At 42.2% G+C, this 27,443-nt stretch overlaps 1 protein-coding gene across 1 annotated transcript in view; it reads right to left on the bottom strand.

The window, feature by feature from the left end:
• Positions 1 to 27,443, bottom strand: part of SNX7 (sorting nexin 7) — a 66,208-nt gene that overhangs the window by 18,721 nt on the left and 20,044 nt on the right. Inside the window, exons 4-8 of the mRNA XM_054980508.1 lie at positions 27,108 to 27,272; positions 26,195 to 26,399; positions 22,724 to 22,923; positions 18,563 to 18,649; positions 6,702 to 6,854 (exon numbers count right to left, since the gene is read on the bottom strand). Of these exons, the coding sequence (XP_054836483.1) occupies positions 6,702 to 6,854; positions 18,563 to 18,649; positions 22,724 to 22,923; positions 26,195 to 26,399; positions 27,108 to 27,272 (810 nt within the window). The remainder of the gene's footprint in view (positions 1 to 6,701; positions 6,855 to 18,562; positions 18,650 to 22,723; positions 22,924 to 26,194; positions 26,400 to 27,107; positions 27,273 to 27,443) is intronic.

Genomic DNA, 27,443 nt, shown 5'->3' with positions numbered 1-27,443 from the left:
TAAGCAAAATTAAAATGGAAACTCTGACAGTTCATAGTTTTATTAATAAAATAGTGGATTTTCTCCAAAGCAGCAAATGCATGATCCCTTGAATATCTGTGAATTTCTGACACAACTGAAACTGGAAATAGAAAATGTCTAGCCTCAACTAGAGCCAGGGCCTTTTCGGTCCTGGCTCCCAACTGGTAGAACGCTCTGTCTGCTGAAATCAGGGCCTGGCAGGACCTACTATCCTTCTGCCATGCCTGCAAGACAGAGTTGTTCCGCCAGGCATATGGCTGAGGCTGGGCCTCCGCCAGCCTGAAAAAAGAGGTGTATAAAATCTTAACCCTCCCCGTGAAGGCTGACCACCATCCTGTTTTAAATATGTATGGATTTTATTGTATTTTAATATGTTGTTATCCGTCCTGAGCCCGCTCGCGGGGAGGGTGGAACAGAAATTTGAAATAAATAAATAAATTAAAGATACTAATTTTGTGCAAGTATAAATGTGTGATGATGCAAGCCAGACAAATGGTACCTGTTTTAAGTGTCTACCTCCCCAATTTGGCCAGATTACACCCTTTGCTGGGTAGATTTCTGAGCCAAATTTCAGACTAATAGTACAAATCATTTTACGATGAACAGAATATTCAGATATTACAATATTATAATTTAATTGTTGAACATTGTCAGCACCCTCAGACATGCTGTATCCTTTTTTTCATTTCATTAAGAAGTACCATTTTTGCACATGCAAAGTAAAAAAAAAATAAAGCACTCTCCTTAGATCAAAGATCCTATCTTATACAGAGGCATATGCTCTTTACACCATGTGCTCTTTATACCATGTAGTTGTCAGCTGCCTGGAAAGATAAATGGTCTGTCCCTTTAACAGAGGTTTAATGTATGGAAAGGCTGACCTGAAGCTTTTTAGGGCTTAACATCATCTGATAAATAACATCCCATTAAACCTCCCTTCAAGGGGCAGGACATTTTTTTCTCCAGGCACTTGGCAACCTTATATATTAATTGTGTGTGTGGTATACAGGCAAGCCTTTTAAAAATTGGTGGACTAGTATCTTGCGTGAGCTTGTCTGTCAGACAGCCATCCACTTTGGAGGCTCAATTTTAAATTAGTGGGTCTATGATTTCAGGGCATGCATCTAAAGGCTATTTTAACTCTGATTCATATCTTAATAGGGACTAAAAAAGGAAGCTTTTGTCCATGCAATTCCCATAATCTCCAGCATAGCCTTTTTGGGTGGTTAAAGGGGATCTCTCCTCCATTTTTCACCAGAGGAAAAGCTGGCCAGATCCAACACACTGAGTGTGTTTTCATCGGGAAGATTTGTATTTTACACACTTTTTTAATATCTCAAAAAGGCACCACTGGGTGTAGGTAATATGTAGTACTTCTTTTTAATAAATGACACAAACACAAATTCCATTATTTGGTTGACAGCTCCAATTGTTACATATTTAATAAGGATTCTCCCCCCCCCCCCCCGCCCAACTCTCTTTTGTTATCCAGACCGCTACACAAGCTGTAGGGCATTACTCACAACAAAGAGCACTCAGAAGCTGGCTCTGCAGCTGCTGTTACCAGTCCTAGCTACTCACAGCAACACTATAAGGCTCATTTCAAACCATTCTATGCTCAGCTAAGATCAATTCACAGGTAAACTCTGAAGACATAGTTCATATGGTGACAGCATTAATCTGGCTTAAGGAGGATAAAGCACATTCTTATATACTAGCTAAATGGGGCTTGACAGATTGACAGCAAAAATCCTCCAGCTAAAGCACCTTAGAAAGAATGTGCTCTCCTCTAAGGCCACATCTTTGCCCTGATCTTAACAATGGAGAAAATGATGTTTTGTATGCCTTGATAAGGAGCTTGAGGTACTTTATCAGGTTGAACTACAAATGAAGCAAAAGAATCAACTTCTCGTTTAGTACACTTGGAAATGTACCCAAACAAAATTTAAAAAATCCAAATTCCACTTACATGCCCAGAATAAATTACACAGTTCTCCTTACCTAAATGTAATGTAGTTGTTCAAAGAAGGAGCTTTGAGTCACAAAACAGGAAGTTTGTTCAATTACCATGCATTTCCCTTCTCCATGGTCCTAGCCAGTCTGCACTATATAACCTCCTTCCTGGAAGCAGGCAGGACCACTGGCCTTTTTGACTCCATGTCAGAGGGATTTTGCCCTCCATCTCCCAGACCAGTCCAGAACTGATCTCACTCACTCAACATGCACACCCTACAAAACAGACTAGAAAAACATCCAAACAGCTGTTAAAAGCTGTCTGGATGTTTGAACTTGGAAAGAACAAGAACAAACGGAGAGAGAAACAGCCCAACAGGCTCAAGACACTGAACCAGGGACCAGCAACCATCTGGTTGTTCCTTTAGAGATCATCTCAAGGTTCTCCCTTCAGGACTCCCAACAATGGTGGGTAAAACTGCCCCACCCTAGGGCCACCAAGAAGGGAAATTCACACGTGAACAAACTTTCCATTCTCTGATGGTCCAGGGAGAAGCAGGCTTCATTAATGGGATATTTAAAAAGAAGTGAATCCCTGGATGGGCAAATTGACCTATCATCCTGTCAGAGCTTGCTGAAGGACTCTTCCACCAAAGGATATGTCAGGCATGCACAAACTTCAGGTTGCAGCCTTCCACACAACTTCGATGGATGAGAAAACCATACAGGCAACACAGGCCTCAGAGAATGTAATCTCCATTGGAATTTCCAGTCTAGTTGGCTTTTTAGGTTACAGAAATGCAACTTCTGATTCACCAACTCAAGGAGGATGTGGGAACTCCAGTTCTAAAGGAGGCGCATCTAAAGGGCACAAACATGGTATCAGACTTCCTGAATGACTGAGTTCTATCCATATAGAAGCTTAGGGCTCGTGAACTTCCAAGCAATGCCATTCTCTTTCCTGTGAATGCTTGGGATTGGAGCAAAAGGAATGTGGCATGTGGCAGCCAAAAAAGTCAGGGAGATTTTCTTACGGTTATCCTTCAGCTCTTTTGGAATGTCTTTGCTGGCTGCTGAGAGGTCCAAGGCCAAGAGGTAGACCCCTGTGGAGCAAAGAGATCCCGCTATTGATTCCCACAGGGCTGCAGCCAAAGCCTCAAAGTGTTTTCACAGAGCCAAGTTGATGCTTTTGTCACATGAATCCCTAAGCAGTCTGTCAGCTTTATCTGGGATCTGTGTGTTACAACTCAAATCATCCGCCAGAATGTCCTCCACCGGGAGCTTGAAGTGATACACTGTTTCTTGGACCACGGAATAAAAGCATGAAATGATCTGATGGTTTGCCTTTGGCCTAGCTGGCAACTCCTACTCAGTCTTGTCAAATACACATGTGAGGAAGAGCTCTTGCCAAATCTGCTAGGCAAGCAGGATCTGGTTCCTCTGCCTCTTTCATACTGCTGGGGATCTCCAGGATGCACAGAACCTTGGGAACCATCTTAGGAAAGATTTCTTGGGGGGGAAAGACCTGTCTGTGGACAGTCCAATCCATTTAGAGCATAGAATTCGTACGGCTAAGCTTTGGGGCACATTTCAGATTATGACAGAAAGAAGCCAAGGAGACTTCAAGAAGCAGCAAAGCTATGTGGGGACTATGGTAAATTCTTCCATGGAATCTTTACCGAAGATGTTTTTGTATTACATAGGTTTTGTTTAGGAGACCCTGACTTTATAAAAACAAAAGACAACTATTCACTACTATTTATCTTTGTTATGACAGTTGTATGTTATGTTGCTATGTTATACCAGTTATATTGTTATATGAAAATATTAGTAATAATAAAAATATTTTTTTTAAAAAGAAACAGCAAAGCTGATTTGAGGGAACACTGCGAACTTCTTGATACACAACAGCAGACTGTCAATGAACTGTGCCCTTCTCAGACTCATTAAGCAACTCTGATTATCTAGAGTTCTGTCATTCCAATAACATTTTGCTGAAACCAGGCGTGAATTCAGGGCATAGAGGTCAGATGGAAAATGACCCACATTTTTAAAAATGTGGCAGTTATGGGGGCTGTTTTTTTAAAAAATAATCAATAAAATGTTGTAAATCAGAATATAGATAAAAGTAAAATTACAAGGATTGTTAAGAAAAATGAAGTAATCCTTGTAGTCTATATTCATTTATTCATCCAGCTCAGTCAGTTTCTTTTATGAAAAACACAGTACTAATTAAACCTACTTAGCTTTAAAATTTCAGAGTTGACATCATAAACTTTTAATAAGGCAAATGGTCGTTATGTGTAGGTTTTCAGTGGATTAGGTAAAATACTGAAATCATTTTGATTTTACAGCAAGTAGAAGTCAGCCTTCTAAAAATACTTTTGAGTAAAGATAATTTTTGAATGGTCCTTTGCACTATTTCCTCACTTACTGTATTGGTCCAAAATTAAGCAATTAAATGTTTAAATGCACCACCAAGGATACTAATGGAAGTAGGAGAGTACAGTTTGGTATATCTGGCCTGAAAATATACCCAAAAGATACCTTAGTAGTATTTCTGGGGTACATTCAAGAATTCCAAATAAATCTGGGGTTCTCGGATATATCAATAAATCTGTTACTGAATATACCCAGAATTATTTGGAAAATGTTCAGGAAACAGGGGCACTGGTGATTTAAAGGTTGTAGCACTTTTTAAAATCCTTTGCAGGTTTTCCAGGCAACAGGAAGGAGGAGGTAGCTCTCAGTCAAATGGTTCTGGATTCTTGCTAGCTTCTGTGAGTGGCAATGGTTCTGCTGGGCTTGCAATTCTGTTCCTGGCTTCAGTTGATTCTGCTGGGATTCTCTGGTTTGATGTCGATACTGGTCTTTTCTGGAGGGGACTTTTTCATTGGTTCTGGCCCGTTATTGCATTTATTTGTCTCCAGACTTCTGCACACACCATCAAAATACCTTGATTTAGTCTCCTAATTGCTTCCCAGACTGTTTGCATTCTGTTGCAACTGCCGCAGAATCAATCTTTCCCCAGCTTTTCTACAGCGTTTCTCCCTGCACACATACCCCCATTTTTGTCCCCAGCAAAGTCACCTGGGGTTTTTTGGACGTACAGAATGCTTTCTTCGGTGTGAGGCCTGGCCCTGCCTTTCGCCCTCTCCTTTATTCTCCTGCATCCTGATTGGTTGAACAGCAGCCAATCATTTTTTCCCCTGATTTTTAAAAATTTAATGGCGACATTGCAAGGTTGGTGCCATTAAAAGAGACAAAAAAACTATTAGCTTCCTCAGCAATCAACTGAGGTAACTGACCAGTCCTCAGCCCATCGCTGAAGAGGATGGATTGAGGGACTGAGGAAACTGACAAGTCCTCAAAGCCTACAGCAGAATCAGGGCATTTTTCTAGTGCAGAAATAAAAAAAATAGACACTACTTTGGTTCAACGCCTTCAAAGTGTAGAATTAAAGAATCGAAGCAGCGTGGAGCCAGAACTGATGAATAAAGGGGATCCAGTACACGTGGGTTGAATATACGGAAAGCCCGATGAAGTTCCCCACGTGGAAGAAGCCACTTTTAGGCTCTGTTGGTTCTTTTTGCACTGGGAGGCTTGGGGCCAGTATGGTTACTCTTGTGTGCTTGGCTAAGGCTCTTTGGCTTGTATATTTGCCCTGGAGAAAGCATTGGATTTTTTCCCCATAGGAAGCAACAGAGAGTAGCTGAGGGTGCCTTGTTCAGGGGTCCATAGAATTGGAAGGTCTTTAGTGGACAGGCAGCAGGAACTCTGCTGCACTTTTGTTGTAGTTTACTTGAAAAACAGCCCCTCTAACTCCACCCTGAAAGATTCCTCCATAGGGAATAATGGAATCAAATCTTTTCAGATTCTCCCCAAACCCACCCGTATACTAAACCAATATTTTTGGCCCCAAATATTAGGAATACCTAGATTTACGGCCTTCCTAATACCCAAATGTGAAAAATTCTGATTTTTTTTTAGTATACATTCCTAAATGGAAGTGTGAGATAATTGACAATTTAATAAACAAAAGCTACCATTCATTATTAGATTAAAAAGGTTACCTTTAATAATTTTATTTTTATTTCTTATTACAACAATTCACTAAAGTGAAAAATGCCCTTTAAAGAAAGTGTGCCCTTCAATTAAGGTTGCCACAGTTTTTTTTTTTTATGGACCTTCTCCTCTGCCTTTAACAAAAATCAGATACAAATTTAGTAGATGACATGCAAATTAGTAACAGTTTGCTTGACTGTTACATGCCACACAACAGCAGTGTAAAAAAAAGGCAACTGTACCTTTAATCTTCACTTTCTTTTCAATCTGTCTCAACACTTAAAACCTGCCTCTATCAATGAAAATTTGCCCTGGTGACCAGTCAAGGCCTTAGGCAATGAATCTGCTGACCAATGCTCCTTTTCCACAGAGCCCTAGAAAGCAAAGCCTTTCCATCTTAAAAACCTGCAATACATTGTAGCATCTCTTCACTACCTTCAAAAGCTCACATTCTTGTGCTTTGTAAAACAAGACTGCCCTCTATTGACAATGAACTTAGAAGCAGCTTAAGTGCATGAGCTGATGCAAAGATCTATTTGGGGAAAATAAGATAGCATTTGCACTTATAAACACATTCAAGGTAGTAGCAGGGATTATCTTTTTATAAATAACGTGCATAAGGCTTGAATGTCAGCACTGATTTATTTTAATATGCATCTCACCTGTTCATAATACCGGATATTATTTTCAGCCACATCGCTAAATGCCGTCTTCACATCAAGACGCATGCTTTCTTTCCATCTGTCCCAGTCAGCCTGCAGTGCATTATTGGCACACTCCACTTTGTCTTCAAGTTTTCCAATCTCTTCTGAGAGCTAAACAAAAATTAGATGTGTAAGAAATTAGGGTTTAGAGTTTCAGGTGGGTAGCCATGTTGGCCTGTAGTAGAAAAGCAAGATTCGGGTCCAGTGGCTACTGGATCAGGCTTAGAGAAACCACTAGCAAGAACTCAGTTGTGGAATTTTTTCAGCACCAAAATAAGGGCATTTTCTAAAATGCAGAAAAAAACTATTTTTCTTAATCAGTTATCAACCTATCTTCCATTAAAGTCTTTTGTTGCTTAGAAGCTTCTCAGAGGGATCTCAGGGAAAAGATTGGCAATAGTGGAGCAGCTTTCCTGAAGGACAGCTTGTCTGTCCTTACCACCATGGCTCTTTAATTATTTCAGAAATACTCATGAAAAAGAAGAGAAGCACATCAAGGCAAAAAGCAGTGAGCCTTGCCATCTAGCCTGTCTTGTCCCTTGAATAGGATGCTATTTACCATAGCATGGAAAGCTTATTAAGCCCCTGTTAAAGGGACACGACATGCAGCCTGATTACAAGGCCGGCATAGTCTAATAAAACACTGGTAATGTTCTGAAACACATAAGGTATCATCTCTTACGGTCTCACCATTTACTGATCTTCCCCTACAGTGTGCAGATGCAGAAAAGTGGTCTGATCTAGACTGCTCTCTGAGGTCATACAAAGGTGAGGTCTGCAGGGTTTTTTCCGGTAGGGCCCTGAGTCTTTAACAGATGCATGGTAGCCTGAACTGCAGTAGGCGAGACTTCTCTAGTATGAGAATGAAGCAATAAGAAAAGTGAAGCAATAGGAGATTCAACTGATCCATTTCTGCCTTTCACACAGTCCTCAAACTTGCCTACCACACAAAGTTGCTGTGAAGATGGATAAAGAACCATGTATAGAACTATGAACTCCTTAGTGGAAAGATGGTATAAAATGCACTAGCTAGACAGATAGAATACTAGTTAATAGTTAAAGGGACACAATATGTGGCCAGTGTGAAACATATTTTACTATACCATGTCTCTAATCAGATATATTTCAGGTCCTATTTTGACTACAAACATATTCCCTACAAACACATTCCCAGTCTCTCTCTTTTCACATTGCATTAAAAGCCCAAGTTAAACTCTATGCAATAACCAATTGATGTCCTGTTCAAGGACCATGCACTGTAGCCTTTTATCAGCACTAATGACATGTTTGCCAATCCATCTCTCTGGCAAAAAATGCTCTTCACATTGAATTCAAGTTCCTGCCACTCACTGTCAACATAATTTCTGGCTATCAGCTCTTAAAAGCGAGCTCAACTGGGCAGTTGTATGGAGCTCATTAGGACTTATGAAATGACTGCCCAAGGGGGGCAAAGAATGCAAAACAAATCCAGGTTCTGTTCTGCACCACAACAAAGAAAACTGTGTCCTAAGCTTCATATTCATACTTCAAAATCTACCCCTCAAAAAAGCCCTTCCTCTTTGTGGTTAAAGGGACTTCTCTATGGACTAAGAATTCCCTGGCTTGAATCTTGTTTAATTTCCAAACTCATTAGGCAGCCTTAGGCAGGCAACATGGCAGGAGCAAGAGGGACACAAGGTTAAGGCCAATTTACACATTACCAAAACTCTAGGGTTTCTTGAGCAAGGACATGAGGACTTTCAATCAGATGTTCAGGGAGAGTTTTGTGCCTCCCCAGAGGGTCACATGGCCTTTTCTCCTCAGAATCCAGGTGCACAGGCAGATGCAGCAGTTGCCTTCCTGTTGGTGCTGTTTTCTCCTCTAGTGTCCTGTGGAGTAGCTATTAATGCCATCTGCAAAATCACATAGCAGCATGTTTTGCAGTGGAGCCACCAGCTGCTCCCTAAGGTGCTTCAAGGAGGAGAGAACAGCATGAGGGGAAAGGTACAGCCACTAGGACTTTTCTCAGGTTTTGGGGGCCCTTGGGCAAAGAGTGTCTACCCCCCTACCACCAGGCCTTCCAGCTGACCTCGCTAGGCTGCCATGTGCTCCTCCCTCAACACCCTCCTCCCACTATCTTGCTTTCAAACTCTCCCAACGGCAGTGCATGAAGCCACATCGGCTAGGAATGTTGCCACCATCCTACATCCGAATCTCTTTTTCCCCACTGGTGCTAGGCAGTGTGTACAGATGGGAGCATGGGTAGTGGAAGGCCTCACAAGCAAGCAGGCAGGGGAAGAGTTGGTGGCAGGGGAGGCATACAGATGTGGTTGTGGGCCCCGAGGGAAGCCCTGGACCTCAGCAGCTGCCTCATCTTGAGGTATGCTGACATTGGCCCTGCTGTTCATGAGAAGAAAAGGGTTCGCATGAATCTGATACACACACAACTTCCACTGATTTAAAATCTTCATGACAAGGACTTCACAATGTGTAAATTGGCCTATCTTATATGGCTGTTTGAGAGCAGAACCACAAGTGACAAAAGGCACAGATTGGACACTTGTCTACCTCCCTCAAGTTTTGATGGGAAATGTAGGCATCCTGGTCTCGCAGCTTCGCTCTCTGACTCCTGTCCAATGGACTTTTCAACTGTCACTTGTCCAACATTCCGCCAAGCTGCCTACATTTCCCATCAAAACTTGAGGGAAGCAGACAAGTGTCCAATCTGTGCCTTTTGTCACTTGTGGTTCTGCTCTGAGGGATTACAAAATAATAAAGAATGTTAAGAACACAGAATTCTCCAATGTGTTATCTAAATGTTAAATATGTATTATCACACTAAATTTAGAGTGTCGTCCAGTTCCCATTTTCTTAAAACTAGACAAAGGCCTTGATGTTTTTAAACAGCTATGTGAAAAGCACCTGTCAATATGTGACACCTGTACTGGCACAAGCATTAAATCAGAGGCAAAAACTTGGGCACCGTTCAGTCTCTCATCACTGGACAACTCCCTGCTGAGCAGGTGAAACAGCCTCAATTGGAAATAGTCATGGTCGAGGTGACAAAACAGTTTAGTCTACAGGGGTCTAATCTATCAAGTACATTTTTATCCCACCCTCCTTCTAAAGAGCTCACAGCGGCATATATGGCTCTCCCTCATTTTATTTTTTTAACAGCCCAGTAGAGTAAGTTAGGCTGAGAGAAAGCGTGACTGGCTCAGGGTCATCCAGTGAGCTTCACAGCAGAATGGGCATTAGAATTCCAGGTGTCCCACATTCTAGGCCAACACCCTAACTACTACCCCCCCCCCCCCAGATTCTGATTACTGTTGTGTTTTCAGGTCTGCATCTTCAGCAAAGATATCACCTTAAGAGCTCCCAAAGGAGGACCACATGAGAAAATGTCAGAACACAGACTATACTGTATTTGCAATATATGGAATCAAAGTGGTCTTTTACCGTTATTGTGCATCTATCTTTCCGTTACTATTTCTGAAATAAGGAACAGTTCCTTGAAGAAGCCTAAACTGCTGTCTTGTCAAGCAATTGACAGAAGTCATTTCCTGGCTCAATTCATCGGTCTCCAACTTGATCTCAAGGGCAATACCATTTAGCTCTACCCATCCAGCTGATTTCAGTACAAGCAGACAGATAGATGTACTAAGACTGCATGCTTCTTTTAGTCAAATATAGTTTTTGTTAATTAATTTTAAAGCAACATAGGGCAATTTTAAGCTGGGTTGACGGTAATAAAAGAGAACACTTGATTTTTTTTGTAGTGTTAGACCAAAAGGAAAGTTTGCCAAATATTACAAAAAAAGTTTCGTTACAACCTCGCCAATTAAAAACTGACCTCCATAGTTTTGAAATTAACAAATTGCAAATGACTCACAAACGGAGAGCAGAGCTTCTAAATGTGTGGTAAAAAAGCTCTTTTAATGGAGTTATAAGTTGGCTTACTTGTTTTGCAAATCAAAACAGATTTTAACGATGCTGTAAGCACTCACATAGTCCTCCTTGCACTTTGGAACTAATTTCTTTTAAAAACATTTTGAATGTGTGCATCTCCTACGTGGTAATAAAAGTTTAATTTTTTTTCAAATGCTTCTGCTTGTAAACCTTATTCCATCTATAACCACAAGAAAAAACAAATAAATGTTTTCATTTTGGCAGAATTTTTTTATATAATTTTAAATTTATTATTATTTATTCCTCTCACCTGAGAGCACTCCTATACAATTTGTAAATTATTAAAAAACAACTGATTTGCAATATTCTTAACATGAATTGTGAGCAGAAGGCAATAATTAGGGACAAGGAAGCCCACACTGTAATGCAACGAATTGCTATGAGCTAGGTAAATTCGTATTTCATAGCCCCCTAAAAAGCCTTTAATGGCATTGGGCCCATGTGCCTGCAAGTCCGCCTCTCCTACCACGTTCCACACATCAAAGCAGAGGCAAAATCAGCGACTGCCTGATCACGTGCAGTCTCTGTGGTGGCTCCTACATTATGGAACAATATGCCTGGAGTTATTAGGAAGGCCCTGAATTGTTCAGAAGGGCATTCTTGTAAAGGAAGTAGAACTGTGATGTAATGGATTTATTACCTCTATTAGAGATAGTGTTTTTTCCCTATTCTTTAATCCTTGTCCCATTGCATTATGTTGTTTTACTAGAAATCTTTGATGTTAAACTCAAATGTTATCATTTTGAAATTGGCTTGCTGATTGACTGCACAGTTCCATTGTACTTGTAATTGGCCATCAGTCCCAGTGAGAAAGGTAGACTATAAATGAAAATAAATTATCAACCTGAATCCATCACAGTTATTTTTGAAGCTCTTTTGGCTAGGATATATTACTGCCTTTTGAAATAGAAAATGTTTTACAAGATGGCATTTTCTTCTAACAATGAATGACAGTGTTTGTTTATTAACTTGTGAGTTCTTGCATTTCCTTCAATACCCCCCATCCTGTAGGGCATCGATACTTATGCGTTAATAATGCGCAATTTTTAATTTTTTTTTTAAAAAAAATAATAAATGGACAAATCACTTAAAAAGTGGATGATTCATCAACTAAAAGACCCTGAACTGGTGCAGAGCCTAAGGCGAACATATCCTTGCAATCTAACCAGTGACTCATAAATGTATGAGACTGTCACACAAGAAAATTTAATTTTGAACAGAAACCTTTTGTAAGAGGAACAAGAGACAGTGAAACCATAACCAACCATCGCTTTTGTGCAAGGGTATCTTCAGTTTATAATTACAACCGCTCTTTTTTCACCGTGGAGATGGTAGAGCATAAATGCTTCAAAACATGAAATTAAAAGGTCACCCGTTTTACATCAACAGCCACACTGATGCACTCAAATGCTCAACAAATTAAGATCTCCAAGCTTGTGGAAACAGCAGACCAATTTGCATAACCATTAAAGGATCCTTTTAATTTTCATTCAATCACACTTCTTAAAATATAATTGACATTGCAATTCAGGTTTGGATTTGATTTTTCTGTTAAGGGCAAATAAAATGGCAAAGTGGCCATTAGTGTGCTAAATATTTGGCAAAGAATAATGGTACCTGTTAGGAGCCCAACCTAAAGCAGGTTCTCAACTTGTGGCTTCAGGGGCATTCAGGAAGGGATTTAGAATGTTCACCACTAGCCAGACCCTGGTAAAAGAAAGCTCCTAGGTCACCAGCCAGACGAGCAAAGAAGCACCTTAAAAAGCACAAAACCCAAATGGGTGATGTGATATAAGCCTGACCTCTATACCTTTGCACTTGGCCAGTCTGAGGATGTGGACAGGATTCTTGGAAGTCTGTCTCCCACCACCTGCTTATACGACCCTTGCCGCTCCTGGCTGCTTAAATCTGCAAAGTGGTGGTGGTGGTGGACTGAGTCTGGGAGACAGTAAATGCCTCCCTGAGAGAGAGGGTGCTTGCTCCTTCCTTGAAGTAGGCAGTGGTGTGTCCATTCCTAAAGAAAGCTATTCTGAACCCAGGAAAGTTAAGTAACAACTGCCAGTCTCAGATGTACAATTCTTGAATAAAGTGACTGAATAAGTGGTGGCTGGGCAACCTCAGGCATTTCTGAGTGAAGTGAATTGCTTGGATCAATTCCAATCTGGTTTTAGGCTGGGTTATGGGACTGAAATGGCCTTAGTAGCCTTGGTGGATGACCTGCACTGGGAGATGGATGGGAAATCGTGTCCTGGTGAACATCTAGATTACATTACTGTAATGCACTCTGTGCGGGGTTACCCTTGAAGGCTGTTCAGAAGCTCCAGTTGGTACAGAACACTGCAGCCAGAATACTGACTGGAGTGCATCATAGGGACCATATCACTCCAGTCTTGTTCCATTGACAATGGCTCCCAATTTGCTTCCAGACTCAATTCAAGGTCTTGGTATTCATCTTTAAAGTCCTATATGGCATGCAACCAGCATACCTGAAGGACCACCTTTTCCCATATTAGCCTATCCATCCATTTTGGTCAGGACAGTTCCCGGTCTGCCTCAGCACGACCACAGGCATTTGAACTTAGCTTTACCTCAGCAGAAGTACAGAGGGAATGTTAGTTCTACCTCAGGAGGAGGACTGACAGTTTCAGGCCTGTCTTTGGACATGAGCAGATCTGCCTAAGTCTGAAGCCAGACTTGAGAGAACAGAACCCTTGTGTGTGAGAGGGTCTACTCTGGAGTTTAGGCTGTGGAAGCTTGTCAGAAACCTTCCTGTTCCTAAGGAAAGGCCCCAGGAGATAACAGGCTGAATAAACATCCTCAAAGGCATAGAGAAGAAAGTATCTGTGATTCTAAAAAGGTAATGTGTATTTCAAACCTTACTGAAGCTGTAATCAGAGCACAAGCGTCTCTGTTAGGCTATTTTTTGTGTGTTTGGAAGCTTGTGCCTGCTGAGTTGTTTAAGCAACTCTCATGAGTTAAATAAACCATTTTGTTCTCTTTTACTCTTGCCTCAGAAGTCTCCGAGACCTGCTATAACTCATATAAAATTAGCTCACAACAGCAAATCCTCTATTATACAGCTACCACAACTACGGCTTTTACACAATCTGCTCTACTTTCACTTTGGGGAAGGTTTATTGCAAGAAAGCTAATTCTCCCCCAAATTATAGGAGATACCCCCAAAGGGCTGCCAGACCTTCCTGCAGACAAAGAAACCTTGCTGTATTTTCAGTGGTTCTTCTGCCAGTGGAAGAGCCACTTAAGTTGGGGGAAAGCTTCAAGCTTTGCTACGTAGAAGGGTATGATACATGCAATAATGTTTTGCAGTTGACGGGCTGGATCAGTTATATTTATCAACACTTGGGGATACTACAGTGATGTAGAATACAAATTATGCCTCAGTGCTAATTGATTCAGTATTTGACTTGCAACTAGACATGGGCATGAACAGCATTACGAACAGAAAAAAACAACGAACAGGCCGCTTGACTGCTCGCAAACGGGCTGTGTGTGATTCGCCATTCCAGCCGAACAGGTGGTCATCGCAAGCCTTGTTCGTTGCACTCGGCCGCCGTTTGGGAAGCCAGACAGGCGTCTTCAATCAATTGCCTCGGCAATGGAGGGAGGGAGTGCCTGTACTCTGTCTGCACTCCCTCTGTCTCCCCAGACACCCCAATCAAAGCCCAACTTAGCTTGAAGGGCAGGTCATCCTTCCAAGCCACCGCCTCCCCATGCCCGCCAGGCCTGGCGGCCGCAGTCATCAGCCACCTTGCTGTGTGAGTGGATAATCTGTCTGCCTCCGACCCAGAGACCTTGTGGGTGGGCTCATGGGGGGTGCCACCGGTGAGCAGTGAGCAGGTGGCACGCCACTGCCTCCCCATGCCTGCCAGGCTTGGCGGCCGCGGTCATCAACCACCTTGCTGCGTAAGCGGATAAGTGTCTGCCCGCATGTAGGCCTGGCGGGCGGGCACATGAGGGTGCTGCCGGCCAGCGGCCAGACTCCCCGCCCCTCAGAGGGGAGGCAGCCCGCCTCCAGGTCCACTGCACTGGGCCAAAGTGAACTGGACTGGAGAGGGTGGCTCCGTTTGTATTGAATGGGCGTTGAGTTTGGGAATGTATTAACTCCAAGATCCGTACTGCAATCTTGACCAAACTTGGGTGATGGCTGGAGAAGAGCCTGCTGCACATTCCCTGTGAATATGGGCTCTCTAAGTGCTAAGGGGGCCGCTCTGGCGCTGACGAACACCAAACACGTTAGTTAACAGGACATGTTCGGTCCCGTTCATCTGTTCTTTTTCATTGTCGGGAATGAACACCGAACAGCCTGTTCGGGGTTTTTTTTCCCATTCATGCCCATATCAACTTGCAACCCCTTAAAGGGAAATGTCAAGTTATAATGGAGTTATGTGTTACAAAGCCCTGACTGCCCCCTTTCCCTTGCAGGTAATGTGCCTTGTCACACCTGATACTCTCTCCATGAATCCTTTGCTCTCACAAAGCAGCCAGAATAAGGCAATCTGCAGTGAAGGAGAGAAGGCTTAGCTCATCCCCTGCTGGTCACTTTCCTCCTGAAACTTCCTTCCCCCAGATGTTTGCACCTCCATAAGTAACCCTGCCCAATTTCCCTTTCAACCAAGGATCTGGATTGGAATTCAAGCGGGGGAGGGGGGAGCACAAAGCAGCTGAGCAAGGAAACTTAGGGCAGAGAATAACTGATAGGGAAAAGTTATGAAACACTTCTTTCCCTTCCTTGTCTTTTTTCAAGTGTATTTTGCAAGGGAGAAGGGGACACTGGGGTTTCACAACACACAACACTGTCACATGCCGTATGCCGACATAGGAATGCCATTTGGACATTAACCTCCCTCATTCCAACCCGTTTGGATTTCCTACCGAGCTAAACAAAAAGCTTTCCACTCAGAGAACATTAGGTTCCAAAATACCACGCTTCATAATTAAGCTAAATTCTTTCATGTCACTTCCAGTGTAGTCACTCAGGTTGTAACTATTCATTTTGTAACGGACTTTCAGGAAAGAAGCCTATGTGGAATGAGGCCATGCTGCTTCAGAATACAAGAGGAAGACCACATGTTTGAATAATTCCCCATAACAAAAAGTTCCTACCTGTTGAAAGCTATTGTTAAGGGCACGTGTTATAATTTCACTTAGAAACCTGCTAGTTTTCTAAGTGCAAGGAGTTTTGTACATGGAGAAATGTCCAAACATGAAACACCCTCTCCAGTCTTCTGAAGCAGTATAGTTCCTGGAAGGCTGCGCTTTAACTTTTTTCTGAATGTGAACTTCAGTCATGTCTGCATCAACTCTTGGCAAAGTAGAGGGGGAAAAAAGATGGCGCAGTGGGAATTTTTAAAAATTATGTATCACTCAAAGATACCTATGCATGCTGCTTTGTCAGGGGATCTGTAAGACAACCATCTTACATAAGAATAAAAATAAACATAATAAAAACAATTTTCCACTGCACTATTTTTTCCCCAGATTGGTGAAGTGGTTAAGATCAGCAGGATTCTAATTTGGAGAACCAGTTTTGATTCTCCACTCCTCCGCTTGAAGCCAGCTGGGTGACCTTGAGTCAGTCACAGATCTTTCAGAGCTCTCTCAGCCCCACCTACCTCACAGGCTGATCGTTGTGGGGATAAAAATAACATACTTTGTTAACCGCTCTGAGTGGGTGTTAAGTTGTCCTGAAGGGTGGTATATAAATGGAATGTTTTATTATTTTGTTGTTGTTATTATTCTCCACTTTGACTGTGCATTAATGAAGCCCTCTTTTTTGTGCTTTTGTGTTAACTCTAGGGCAGGGGTGGCCACACTTGCTTAATGCAAGAGCCACACAGAATAAATCTGAGATGTTTGAGAGCCACAAGACATGATGCATTGAAGAGACTTCAGAGGAAGAGGCGGGTTTGGGGGAGTGCCCTGAAATGACATCACAGGAAGGGGTGGGGTTTTGGCACAGTATGCTGGGAGTGACATCATCAGAAGGGGTGGAGCTTGGGAAGGACCACCACCTAACCTTTGACCTGGAAGTGACATCACAAAAAGTGATGTCATCCTTGCAAGGCACCACCTCTAAAGGTTTCTGGCTAAAGACTCCAGGTATTTTTTTAGTTGGAATTGGCAACCCTAATGTTTTATTGAAAATAGGAAATACATGGAAAGAAAGAAGGAAGGAAAAAAGGAAAGGGAGGGAGGGAAAGACACGGAAAGATGGAAAGGAAGAAAAAGACAGACATGGAAAGAAGGAAGGAAAAGACAAAAAAGAAAGAAGATATGGAAAGAAGGAAGGATAAAAAAGGAAAGAAAGAAGGCATGGAAAGAAGGAAGGAAAGGCATAGAAAGATATGGAAAGAAGTAAAGAGGAAGGAAGAAGGGAAGGGAAAGAAGGAAAGAAATACACGAAAGGAAGGAAGGAAGACATGGAAAGATATGGAAAGATATTAAAAGAAGAGAAAGGAAGGGAAAGATTTTGAAAGGTATGAAAAGATATAGAAAAGAGGAAGGAAGGAACGAAGACATGGAAGGAAGGAAAGAAAGAAAGGAAGGAAGATATGGAAAGGGAAGGAAGGAAGATATGGAAAGGTATGGAAATATATGGAAGGAAGGAAGGAAAGAAGAGAAAGGAAGAAAAGAAAAAGAAAGATGGAAAGAAGAAGGAAATGTTAAGAAGGAAAGAGAAAGGAAGGAAGGAAGGAGGGAAGAAAGAAAAATCAAGGAAGGAAGGATCACAAAAACAGAGCCACGCAATCTTAAAGCAAGCACATGTCCTCTGAAGCAAACACATTCCCTGCTCCTCCATCTCAGCTGTCCTGCACACACTTATGGGTGTGCCAGTCCTCCGTGCAACTAACGAGGCTTCCACCCATGCAAAAGACCCCCCCCCCCCGCACAGGCTGTGCTTCATGCCATGAGCGGCTCTCGGCAGCTGCCTTTTCGGGAGTAAGCCAGAAAGCAGGAAGTCCTGGGCCACCTCTGCCTTGGCGCTTCCTCATCGCGTCTTCACTCCTCTCTTTCCCCTTCCCCCCAACTGCCCTTCCCGGGTGCTCTGCAAGCGCGGGGCCGGCAAAACTCATTGCCTGCAGAGGAGTGCCCGGCAAGGCGAGGAGGGGTGGGCTGTCCTCAGCCCTGGCCCGCCCCTTCGTTGCTCCAGCGTTGGGAAAGGGGAAGCACGCTGGGTGCATAGATCGGGTGAGCGGCTGGTCGGCTCTGCCCCTTAAAAGAGCCTGGGGGAGGAGTGAACTTGCAAGCCTCCGGGAGCCGCCAAATAAGACTTGAAGAGCCGCATGCGGCTCACGAGCCGCCATTTGGCCACCCCTGCTCTAGGGCATATTTTGCTGATGTTGGACAGCCTCCAAGAATGCTTTTCTACATAACTCCATATATTTCACAAACAGATTACATCATCAAGTACTTCTGTTTGTACATACTAGGATAAAAAGGAGAAGGCAGTCCTTTAGATAAGTGGAACTTTAGGACAAAATGAGCAGTTTGAACTGAATCTAGAAGTAATTCAGGAAGCTACTGCTAAAGGTCTGGTCTAGGTGCTCTCCACCCTCAACAGTCTGTCCCAGTTCTTAACCAGTTATGTGAGATTATCAATCTGTAGTTACAGCAAGAAATCAACCACTGTATTTTGCAACTCTGTATATACTTAGTAGCAGCCTGAATATCCCAGACTAACCTGAGCTTGTTAGATCTCAGAAGTTAAGTAGAGTTGGCCCTAGTTAGCACTTGGATAGAATATCACCAGGAAGTCCAGAGTTAGTGTGCAGAGGAAGGCAATGGCAAACCACCAGTTATCATCTCTTGCCCTGAGGGGTTCCCACTTGATGGCACTTAATTATACTCACCACATCATTTTCTGTCTTTTTATTATATAAAGCTTCAACTTTGGAATCAAGGTCTGCTTGGATGTGATCTCTCCTTTTCAAGGCTCCCTGGAATTGTAAAACAGTAGACAGATTTATAATGGACAGTTCTATGTAGATATTTGAAAAAAATTCAGATATAAAACTTAGTGTGAGCTTCCAGTGTATGTCACCTTTAAAATTTTTGATAAAGATTTTCTCTCCCTCTCTTATATCACTAGAACACACTACTGAAATGGTCAGGCAGGAACAGAAAGTACATCATCACACAGAAACCACTGTTAACACGGGCCCTACTGGCACACAATGATAACCACCGGGTCAAGTAGTTTTTTAAAAAGGTTATTAGATCAATTTAAGCCCACTAAAGGTAGATCTGTCAACAACAGTAAGTCACAATAGCTAAACAGAACCTCCATGCTCAGAGGCAGTATGCTGGGAGTGGAGACAGGGAGCAGAGAATGTTGCCTTCAAGCCTTGTTCATGGGATTCCTAGAAGGATGGTGCCAGACTCAGTTGGAACCAAGATGGTGAGTTAACAGCCACAGGGTCCAATCCAGCAGGGCCATGTTTGAACAGCTCCAAGCAAGTGATTTCTATCACCATTCCCTTCCATTGTGACTGAAATATATACCGAGATGTTTATTTTTATATTCCAGTCTTTGTCCTTGCTTGACAGAAAAGACTCCGATACCTCATGGTGTGCTGGTAAGTCTGTGAGAGTTAAACAGCTATGCTGATTGTAATCCTTCTAAAAAGGGGTTCATATTAGAAGAATGCTTCCCCCTCCCCCACTCTCAAAAGTACATAGTGGGATGGAGATTGCAACAGCTGAGGGAACAGAATGAAAAGAATACCTCAGAAGTTGCATTAACGCAAGGAGTAACTACACACCTACAGAAACCCATGCAGCATAATGTTAAGGATGAAGATAAAGGTAAGGAGAAAAGAACAAGTCACTCCCCCTATTAAAAATTGTAATGGGCAACAGATTTTTTTTTTGCTTTGGTCAATTCACCACAAGAGGATTTTTCTCATCAGTTTGTGATGGCACTCCTTGTGGAGAAAAATATCACCTATCATTTCAAGCCCACTGTTTTAATTTCTTCAGACCTACTACTTTCACAGCTGATGTGGCTGCCATTCTCCTATGACTTCCGTCCATGTAGCTCAAACATCATAGAAACTACATGGGAGGGATGGAACCATGTGGGAAGTGTCTCCCTCTTATGGGTGTTGACAGGCCTACATTATTACTCAATTAGCATTGGATGTAGACACAATAACCACATAAGTTGACAGATCTTAATGTCTTCCAAACACAGTAAATACCAGCTGTCACCACTTGAGGGAGCCTTTACAAGTATTAATGCTGAACTAAAATGATAAAGCTTCTCCCACCCCAACCCCCACTCCCAATTCAATTCATTCAATATCGCAAGAACCAAGTACTTAGTACTGAAAGGATTCTCAGTTCGGAATGTCCTTATCTGAGAGCTGTTCTCAAACATCTCATAAGGTGGGAAGATCAAGCTCATGCCAACCAACCCCTCATCCATGTCAAAGAAGAAGAGCCCAGTTCAGATGGTTGTTGATATTGATTATGCGGGGTAATGACTTTGCATATTGAGGCAATGCACACTGAGCTCTACATGATTAGGCCCTATGTGAATGCAACTCCAACATACAAATATCAGGTAGGACAGGACAGCAGTATCCAAATTCCTCCCCCCCCCCACTATATGCCAGCATCGGAAACATATGCCTTAAACAAAAAAAAAGGCCACGGCATACATATTTGTAAAATGAAATGCAGAAAAAGCAGATTTTGAAGCTCTCCCTTGCAAGACCCTTCTCTTTTCTGCTCTTTCCACCCCACCCTCACACTTTGTACAGAAACTTTCAGTAACAATAATTGGGGAACGACTATATTTTAAAACTGTCCTTTCCAAACACTGCCACTAGATTTCTGTACAAAACATAAAGAAGGGGGGAGGGAGATAAAGCCCTTACAATATTGAACCTGGCATTAAGGGCCACGTGACAACTTTTTTTTTATCCTAAAGGAGAGTCATAACACTACAAATAATTAGAACCCTTTGTTACATCAGCAGTACCATTCAGCTTTAAAATAAGATCATTTTTTACAGGTCTACATTAGCTAGTTTGTGAGCAGATGTAACATTTCCACAACAACTTCTGCTGTAGCCCTGTGATGGCTCTACTTCCAATTCCAATTCGTCCAAGTCTGATTTTCTCTCCCATACAAAAACACCTTATTGCAGGCAGCAAGGGTGCTATTTAAATTGTTCCCCTAGGATCCAGGAACATGTTATCAGTAACACCGCTATGAATAGGAAGAGCTCAACGGTGATAAAAAAAAACATGTAAAACGAAAGACACCCAAGTTCTTTTGAAGCTAATGGAACTTTAGGCAGGTCATGATTGACATGAATGGCACTCACTGGCCTCTCCTATTCCAGAATCTCTTACCTCTGTATTCCAGTGAAATTGTACATCCGCAGCATATGTCGATGATAATATTTAAAACTCTGAGATAATGAATAAATACATTGATAGGTGGATTGGATATCACCTTCATGTGGGAAGAGAAGGCTGTTTCACAGAACAGGTTGACGTACACAGCACAGTCTAATGCAGCTACATGAGTATTTTCATGATGTGTCCCAGTGTCAGGGAGATGCAACTAATCCTGGGTCATACAGGCCCTGACCAGGAGGACCCACATGAAAGAAATGCACCCTATTCTTTTCAATGTGATGGAGAACACTGTGCATACATGCAATGCATGCTCAAATTCATAATATATGAAGTGGCTCAAAGTGACAGCTTTTCCTTTGGGTGGTGCCAAATTCCTGCCAGGGAAGCCAAAGGGTTTCTAAACTTAAAGGTGACAGACAATAGAAATCGGGCAAGGTAGTGAAATACACAGGGCATTTCCACATGGAATTTTTTGCTGCAGATTGGCTTCTAAACTTCACTGTTCCCACCTCCTCACCCAGCCTTACACACAGTATCATCTGCCATCCATGGCCCTGGCTATTCCTTACAACTTTTCCTTGTGTTATCAAAATGTGATAATGTCTCAGAAGCCACTGCACTCCCATCAAATCGCATGGCATAACCATGCCAGACATGGTCTTTCTCACAACTTCCTGGACCCCTTGAATCCAGGAGACCCTCATCTAGTATCTGCCACAACCATCCACTACATGATTTCTAAACTCTTAAGCCCTCCACCATGATCCTTTAGGGCCCTTTCACATATCTGCCCTAATAGAAGCTACTGGGGTTGAGCAAGAAGAGAGGGATCCTTAGCAATCAAGATGGCATGTTGGCTTTTAGGTTCATGTAAGTTCTATTTATGAATCACCACACTTTTTTTAAAAAAAGACATCATACTATGCTTGTGCTGGAGGGGGGAAAGTGCAGGTTCAATTCAAGGTGCTGAGTATTACCTACAGAGTCCATCATGGCCAGGGACGCATACATCTGCAAAACCGCCTCTCTAATATACTCCAAATGTGGCAACTTTGCTCACTGGAGCAAAGCCTTCTGCAGGTGGCCCTCTGCAAATGGGTAAGATTGACAGCTGCCACTCTCTGTTGGGGGTCCCACCTGCTAGAGTGGTCTACTTACCATCATTTCACAGATGGAAAACAGAACTGTTCCAAAAGGAGGTCTTATAAAGAGAACAAGGATGTAGTCAAACTGAATTGTTCAGGAGAGAGCTGTTTAATAAACGGAATTGGACTGTAGCTTAAATGTCTGTGCAAAAATGTAGGCAATTCCCCCCTCTTTCTTTCTCCCTTCATATTGCATTGTTAATTGGATGGATTGCACTGTTTTCATTTCATTGTTTCTGTAACTATGATCTAGTTGTACTGCATTGTTTTTGTATGCATCATTACTGGTCTTAATTAACTGTTTGATAACTATAATCTGCCTTGAGTATCAATAAGAAAGGTGGACAACAAATGAAGGAAATCATCAAACCACTCCCTAAGTACTTCACCACCCACGTGCTGACTGTAGCTCTTCAAAGGATGTAGCAATGCAATCTGTGCCTTTAAAAAAGGGTGCCTTATTAATCAAATCTGTGCCATCTGTATGGCAACTTACCATTAATATTTCACTGTAGAGCACATATTCGTGTAGAGTGGGGAACAGGGTTTCAGAAAGTGCTGCCATCTGTTTCTGTGTAGCCTTGCAGCACTGGTCAATGCAGCTGGCAACGCCGTTTAGGGTGTCTACTAGGTCTTCTTCAGAAGCAGACCAAAGTGTGTAGACTGAGCCAAATTCCTTCATTTCATACAAATAGTCTTAAAATAAAATTTTAAAAAACACTTATTAATGACTTGCACTTTAAACTGTTTAAAACAATGCATCCATGAAAGACAAGAAATTAAACTGGATTTTTAGAACATATCCAAAGGAGGAATATGTTCTGCTGCTGCTTATTCTTTTTGAATGAAAACTTCATGAATGCACTCTATAAAGACAGAGTACTTCACGTCGGCTGGATAATATGAAAGCACATTAAACATAAAGATTAAACAAAATTAAATATATATACTCCTAAGGAGAGACCTACAAAATGTCACTGGAAGGGTATTAACTTCACATCCAGCTGATGAATATACTCTTATATTCTGCTCAATCTTTTCTTCCTGTATTTTCTCTCACAAAGTTGAGACAGGTTGCTAGACTGGAATTTATAGCAGCAGCACAGCAAAATGGAGGATATTTATCAGTTGAAACTCCTGCACAGGGCTTTAAAAACTTGGGAGTAAAGCCTTCTGCTCAGTCCTTCGCCTACCATGCTTTAAACCAGGAGTGTTTCATGGTCCACTGTTCTGAATCAGCCACATAATGGAAGGTCAGGGGGGCAAACCTGGTCATCATGACCAAATATACTGTGGGTACCTGCACATCCATACCTCAGTCATTACAGACTAGGAATTCTAATATCAAACACTAAAGTAAGAGTAGCTGGTCAAAGACCCAGTCATACATGAACACTTAGCAGTCCCATTTCACTGATGAGGAACACCAAGGCTGAAAAGTATGATTATCAAAAGGCCAGCAATGAATCCATAGAGGATTGGGGGAAAAAACCCTTGGTCTAAAGAACAGCAGTTTGTATCAATGCTCTTAAATACAAAGCCACATTTTATAAGTGGGAAATACAGTGTCTCAGAGACATACAAGGGTCAGGTTGAAATATTATACTTGAGATCCACAAGGCAGTTACTAAACATAACTTCACACCACAGACTATTCTGGGCATATGTGACTGGAAATAACAGGGCATTATTTGGGAGCCAGGCAATATTCGCAGAAAGTTTCAAACGCCTGTACTTGAATATATTCACATTGCAAAAAAGCAGTATTCTTAAGAGCATTTGTAGTTACTTTTTATACTTTCTAATTATGAACTGCCCTGACCTGGACAGCCCAGGCAAGCCTGATCTCGTCAGATCCTGGAAGCTAAGCAGAGTTGGCCTTGGTTAGTAATTGGATGGGAGACCTCCAATGAAGACCAGGGTTGCAGAGGCAGGCAATGGCAAACTACCTCTGTTACTCTCGCCATGAAAACCCCACCAGGGGTCACCATAAGTCAGCCATGACTTGACATGATGTCAAGTCAGCCTGACATCGTAAGTCAGCCATGACTCCACCACCAATTATGAACTACAACAACAACATTCGATTTATATACTGCCCTTCAGGATAACTTAATGCCCACTCAGAGCAGTTTAGAAAGTATCTTATTATTATCCCCACAACAATAATCACCCTGTAAGGTGGGTGGGGCTGAGAGAGCTCCTAGAAGCTGTGACTGATTCAAGGTCACCCAGCTGGCTTCAAGTAGTGGAGGAGTGGGGAATCAAACCTGGTTCTCCAGATTAGAGTCCTGCCTCTCTTAACCACTACACCAAACTGGCTCTCACCAAACTGTCTGGAAACTACACCAAACTGTCTAGAAAGACAGATGCTTCTGAGTATAACCATGTGGCCTTTTCTAACACAGATAATCTGAAACAATTATCTCTTAATGTTGATGATGATTATTAAAAATAAGCATCACATTACACACACATCCCCATGTCTGTCAGCCCCATGTACTTCCCCCCACCCTGTATACAAACTCCCAGCCTCACTTGCTTTATGAACAGTTCACGTTACAAATTTCACACGGTGCTCAAGTGGCCACTACAAGGATGCTGAGTCAGATGCAAACCGAGAGATCTATGCTGGGGGCTCAGTTACCAGGTGTATATGTACCTGATTAGATTGGGACCTCAGCACACAAGGAGAAGAGCTTTAAACCCCTACTGTCTTACAGTTTTCTGAACTAAAATGGCACTAGGAAGCTGCTATTTGCCCCAGTGGCAATACCAGTATATAAGCAAGTTCTTCCAGTGGGGCAAATGGTAATGCCTAGAGGCCATTTCAAGTAGAAATAACAGCATTGGCTGCAGCCCCTTTGCCTCATGTGCTGCAGTCATAATCCAAACTGGGCCACATACATCTGGGAATTCTCAGACCATGACTATACAATATCCTGTCTAACGTGTGCCTTGGCTCTTACTTGTTGAGACTTCTGTTTTAATAGCTGGCAGGTTCTCACAGTACAGTCACAATGACAGCAGGGATGCAGAGCCTCAGAACTCCTGTAGCAACCCCATCCATGCACTAGCAGGCACATCTTATGCTTTTAGGTATCAGTGGAGGTGGTGGCAGAGAATGAGCTAAGATTCAGATGGTTGCCAATTCAAATCTCTTCTCAGCCACAGGCTCACTTTAGACAAGCAATTCTCTTTTAGCCTGTTCATCTCTAAAATGGGGACAGCAACCTTCACCTATCTTAAAGGGCTGTTGAAGGATTACTACATGTAAAACAACTATATGTCTTCAGCGATACATTTGCTGGCTACTCTATGGGATGCTGACTCTGACCATTTTCCCCCCACAAGCAGTCAGGGGGGCTGGCCAAATGGCAGTGAATCAGACATGCAGGCAGCAGTTTGGTTGGCAAAAGTGGCAGGCTGAGTGGTGTTCTACAACAGTGCCAGCCACCTTTTCCTTCCAACACAGCCTCTCCACATAGCCTCTCTTCTTTTACATAGGGCCTTTTTGCAGATGGAGGGGGCTGCTGCATCCTAGCACTCTACAGAGCATGGCCATCGTTCTGCTTTGAGTTCTACGTTGCTGCCACCAAGGAATAGCCCCAGAGAGCAGACTTCAGTAGGCTTCTGAGTAGACTTACTTAGAATTACATTGTAAATGCTATTCTAGAGTGAGTTAGACCCCAGCTACTGTTATCTGCACAGAGATAATTCACTCCTGCAGCTACCAGCAGTCACAGGGGAAAAAAAGATAATCTAGTAGTAGCAATGTCTACAATTTTCTCTTTGCAAGAGTGGGGCAACAGTGAATAATTCCAGTACTGAGTAGAGTTGCTGGATTCTACCTTCCCTTAGTACACCTATCTGGAGTCTGGAAGAAGGTGGAAAGCAACTGGGACTCAGCAAGTGATCAACCCAGGGACCATGATCGACATGTGCTTGGCTTTACTTTCCTACCAACCTTTTTCTTCTTTATAAACTCTATGTGAGATTTTGTCCAAGAGACTGATTTTCTGACTAAATACATCCACATAGTCATTCATTTCTGTGAATGCATCAGGACGGTTTTTCACAGCTCCTCCTCGCATCGAGGATGCAACCGCTTTGACCGTTTGTCCCATTCTGCTCAACAAACCAGGCCCCTGCTTTTTGTGAGAGGAAAGTTCCTGAAAATTAAGGGAGGAAAGCAAAGGTTTATGTAGGTGAATGCTTCTTTAGTCACATCAAATTAAAATAAAATGCACTCAAAAAGCCCCTACATCATAGTCTACATCTCAGTTTCATGTAGTATATGTACAAAATGTGGGGGGTTCCAGGTAGTCATCACAGCTACCAAACTACGGATACCTGGGACTCATTATCCTATCCACTGGACTCTTTGAGCATTTCTTTAGATTGCCCAAAATGGTTTCATCCATAATCCCAGTAAGAACCTCCTAGCAAGAAAATGGGCATCCTTGGAGAATCAAGGGGATTCCACACAATGAAGGCAGTTAAGTTTTTGATGCACAACCAGAGTTTTCTAGAAAGTTACATGATTTCATGGCAACTTCCTATAAAAGTTCAGTAAGAGGCAACACATTTGCCTTCTTAGCACAGTACCAGACCAGACTTCATGACTGGAAAAGACCTTACCTGCACTTGCTGATCTCTTTCCATCATTCCTGAGTGAAATACAGAGAGGGCAGAAAGAAACACATGAGCTTAATGCAAGCTCCTAAGCTCCCCATAAATACACATCTGGAGGAAGGGGAATATCACCTGAAGGTCATACTTACAGATGTCTTTCTAAACTCATCCAATACCTATTTTGGACATTTGTGGCAAATCATACATTCTAATAACAACAGCAGTAGTAACAAAAGCTTATTTACCCAGGCTTGTGCAGTAAGAAAAATTTTTAAATCTTCATTAAAAGTTAAAGTGGGATGATCGGCAACTCGGTTTAAAAATTTATGTAGTGCTTTTCTTCGAGTCTCAATGAAATCGTCATTAAATCGTTCCATAACTCCTTTCATTATGAATTTTTCAGGCAATGGCTAAGGAAAAAAATGAGGGGGGGGGGAAAGATGAGCTGCATAATTGTACGCATATCTAAAAATATCTAATTTTAACTAAAGGAAAGAAAGATATATTCCATAAGCAAAACTGTGCCTTAAATTTAAATAACTGCTGTTAGTTTTATTATTAGAAGAAATACAAATATGGGA

The sequence above is a fragment of the Eublepharis macularius genome, chromosome 5, assembly GCF_028583425.1.
Source record: "Eublepharis macularius isolate TG4126 chromosome 5, MPM_Emac_v1.0, whole genome shotgun sequence".
NCBI lineage: Eukaryota > Metazoa > Chordata > Lepidosauria > Squamata > Eublepharidae > Eublepharis > Eublepharis macularius.
This window is presented reverse-complemented; position numbering and strand designations above follow the sequence as displayed.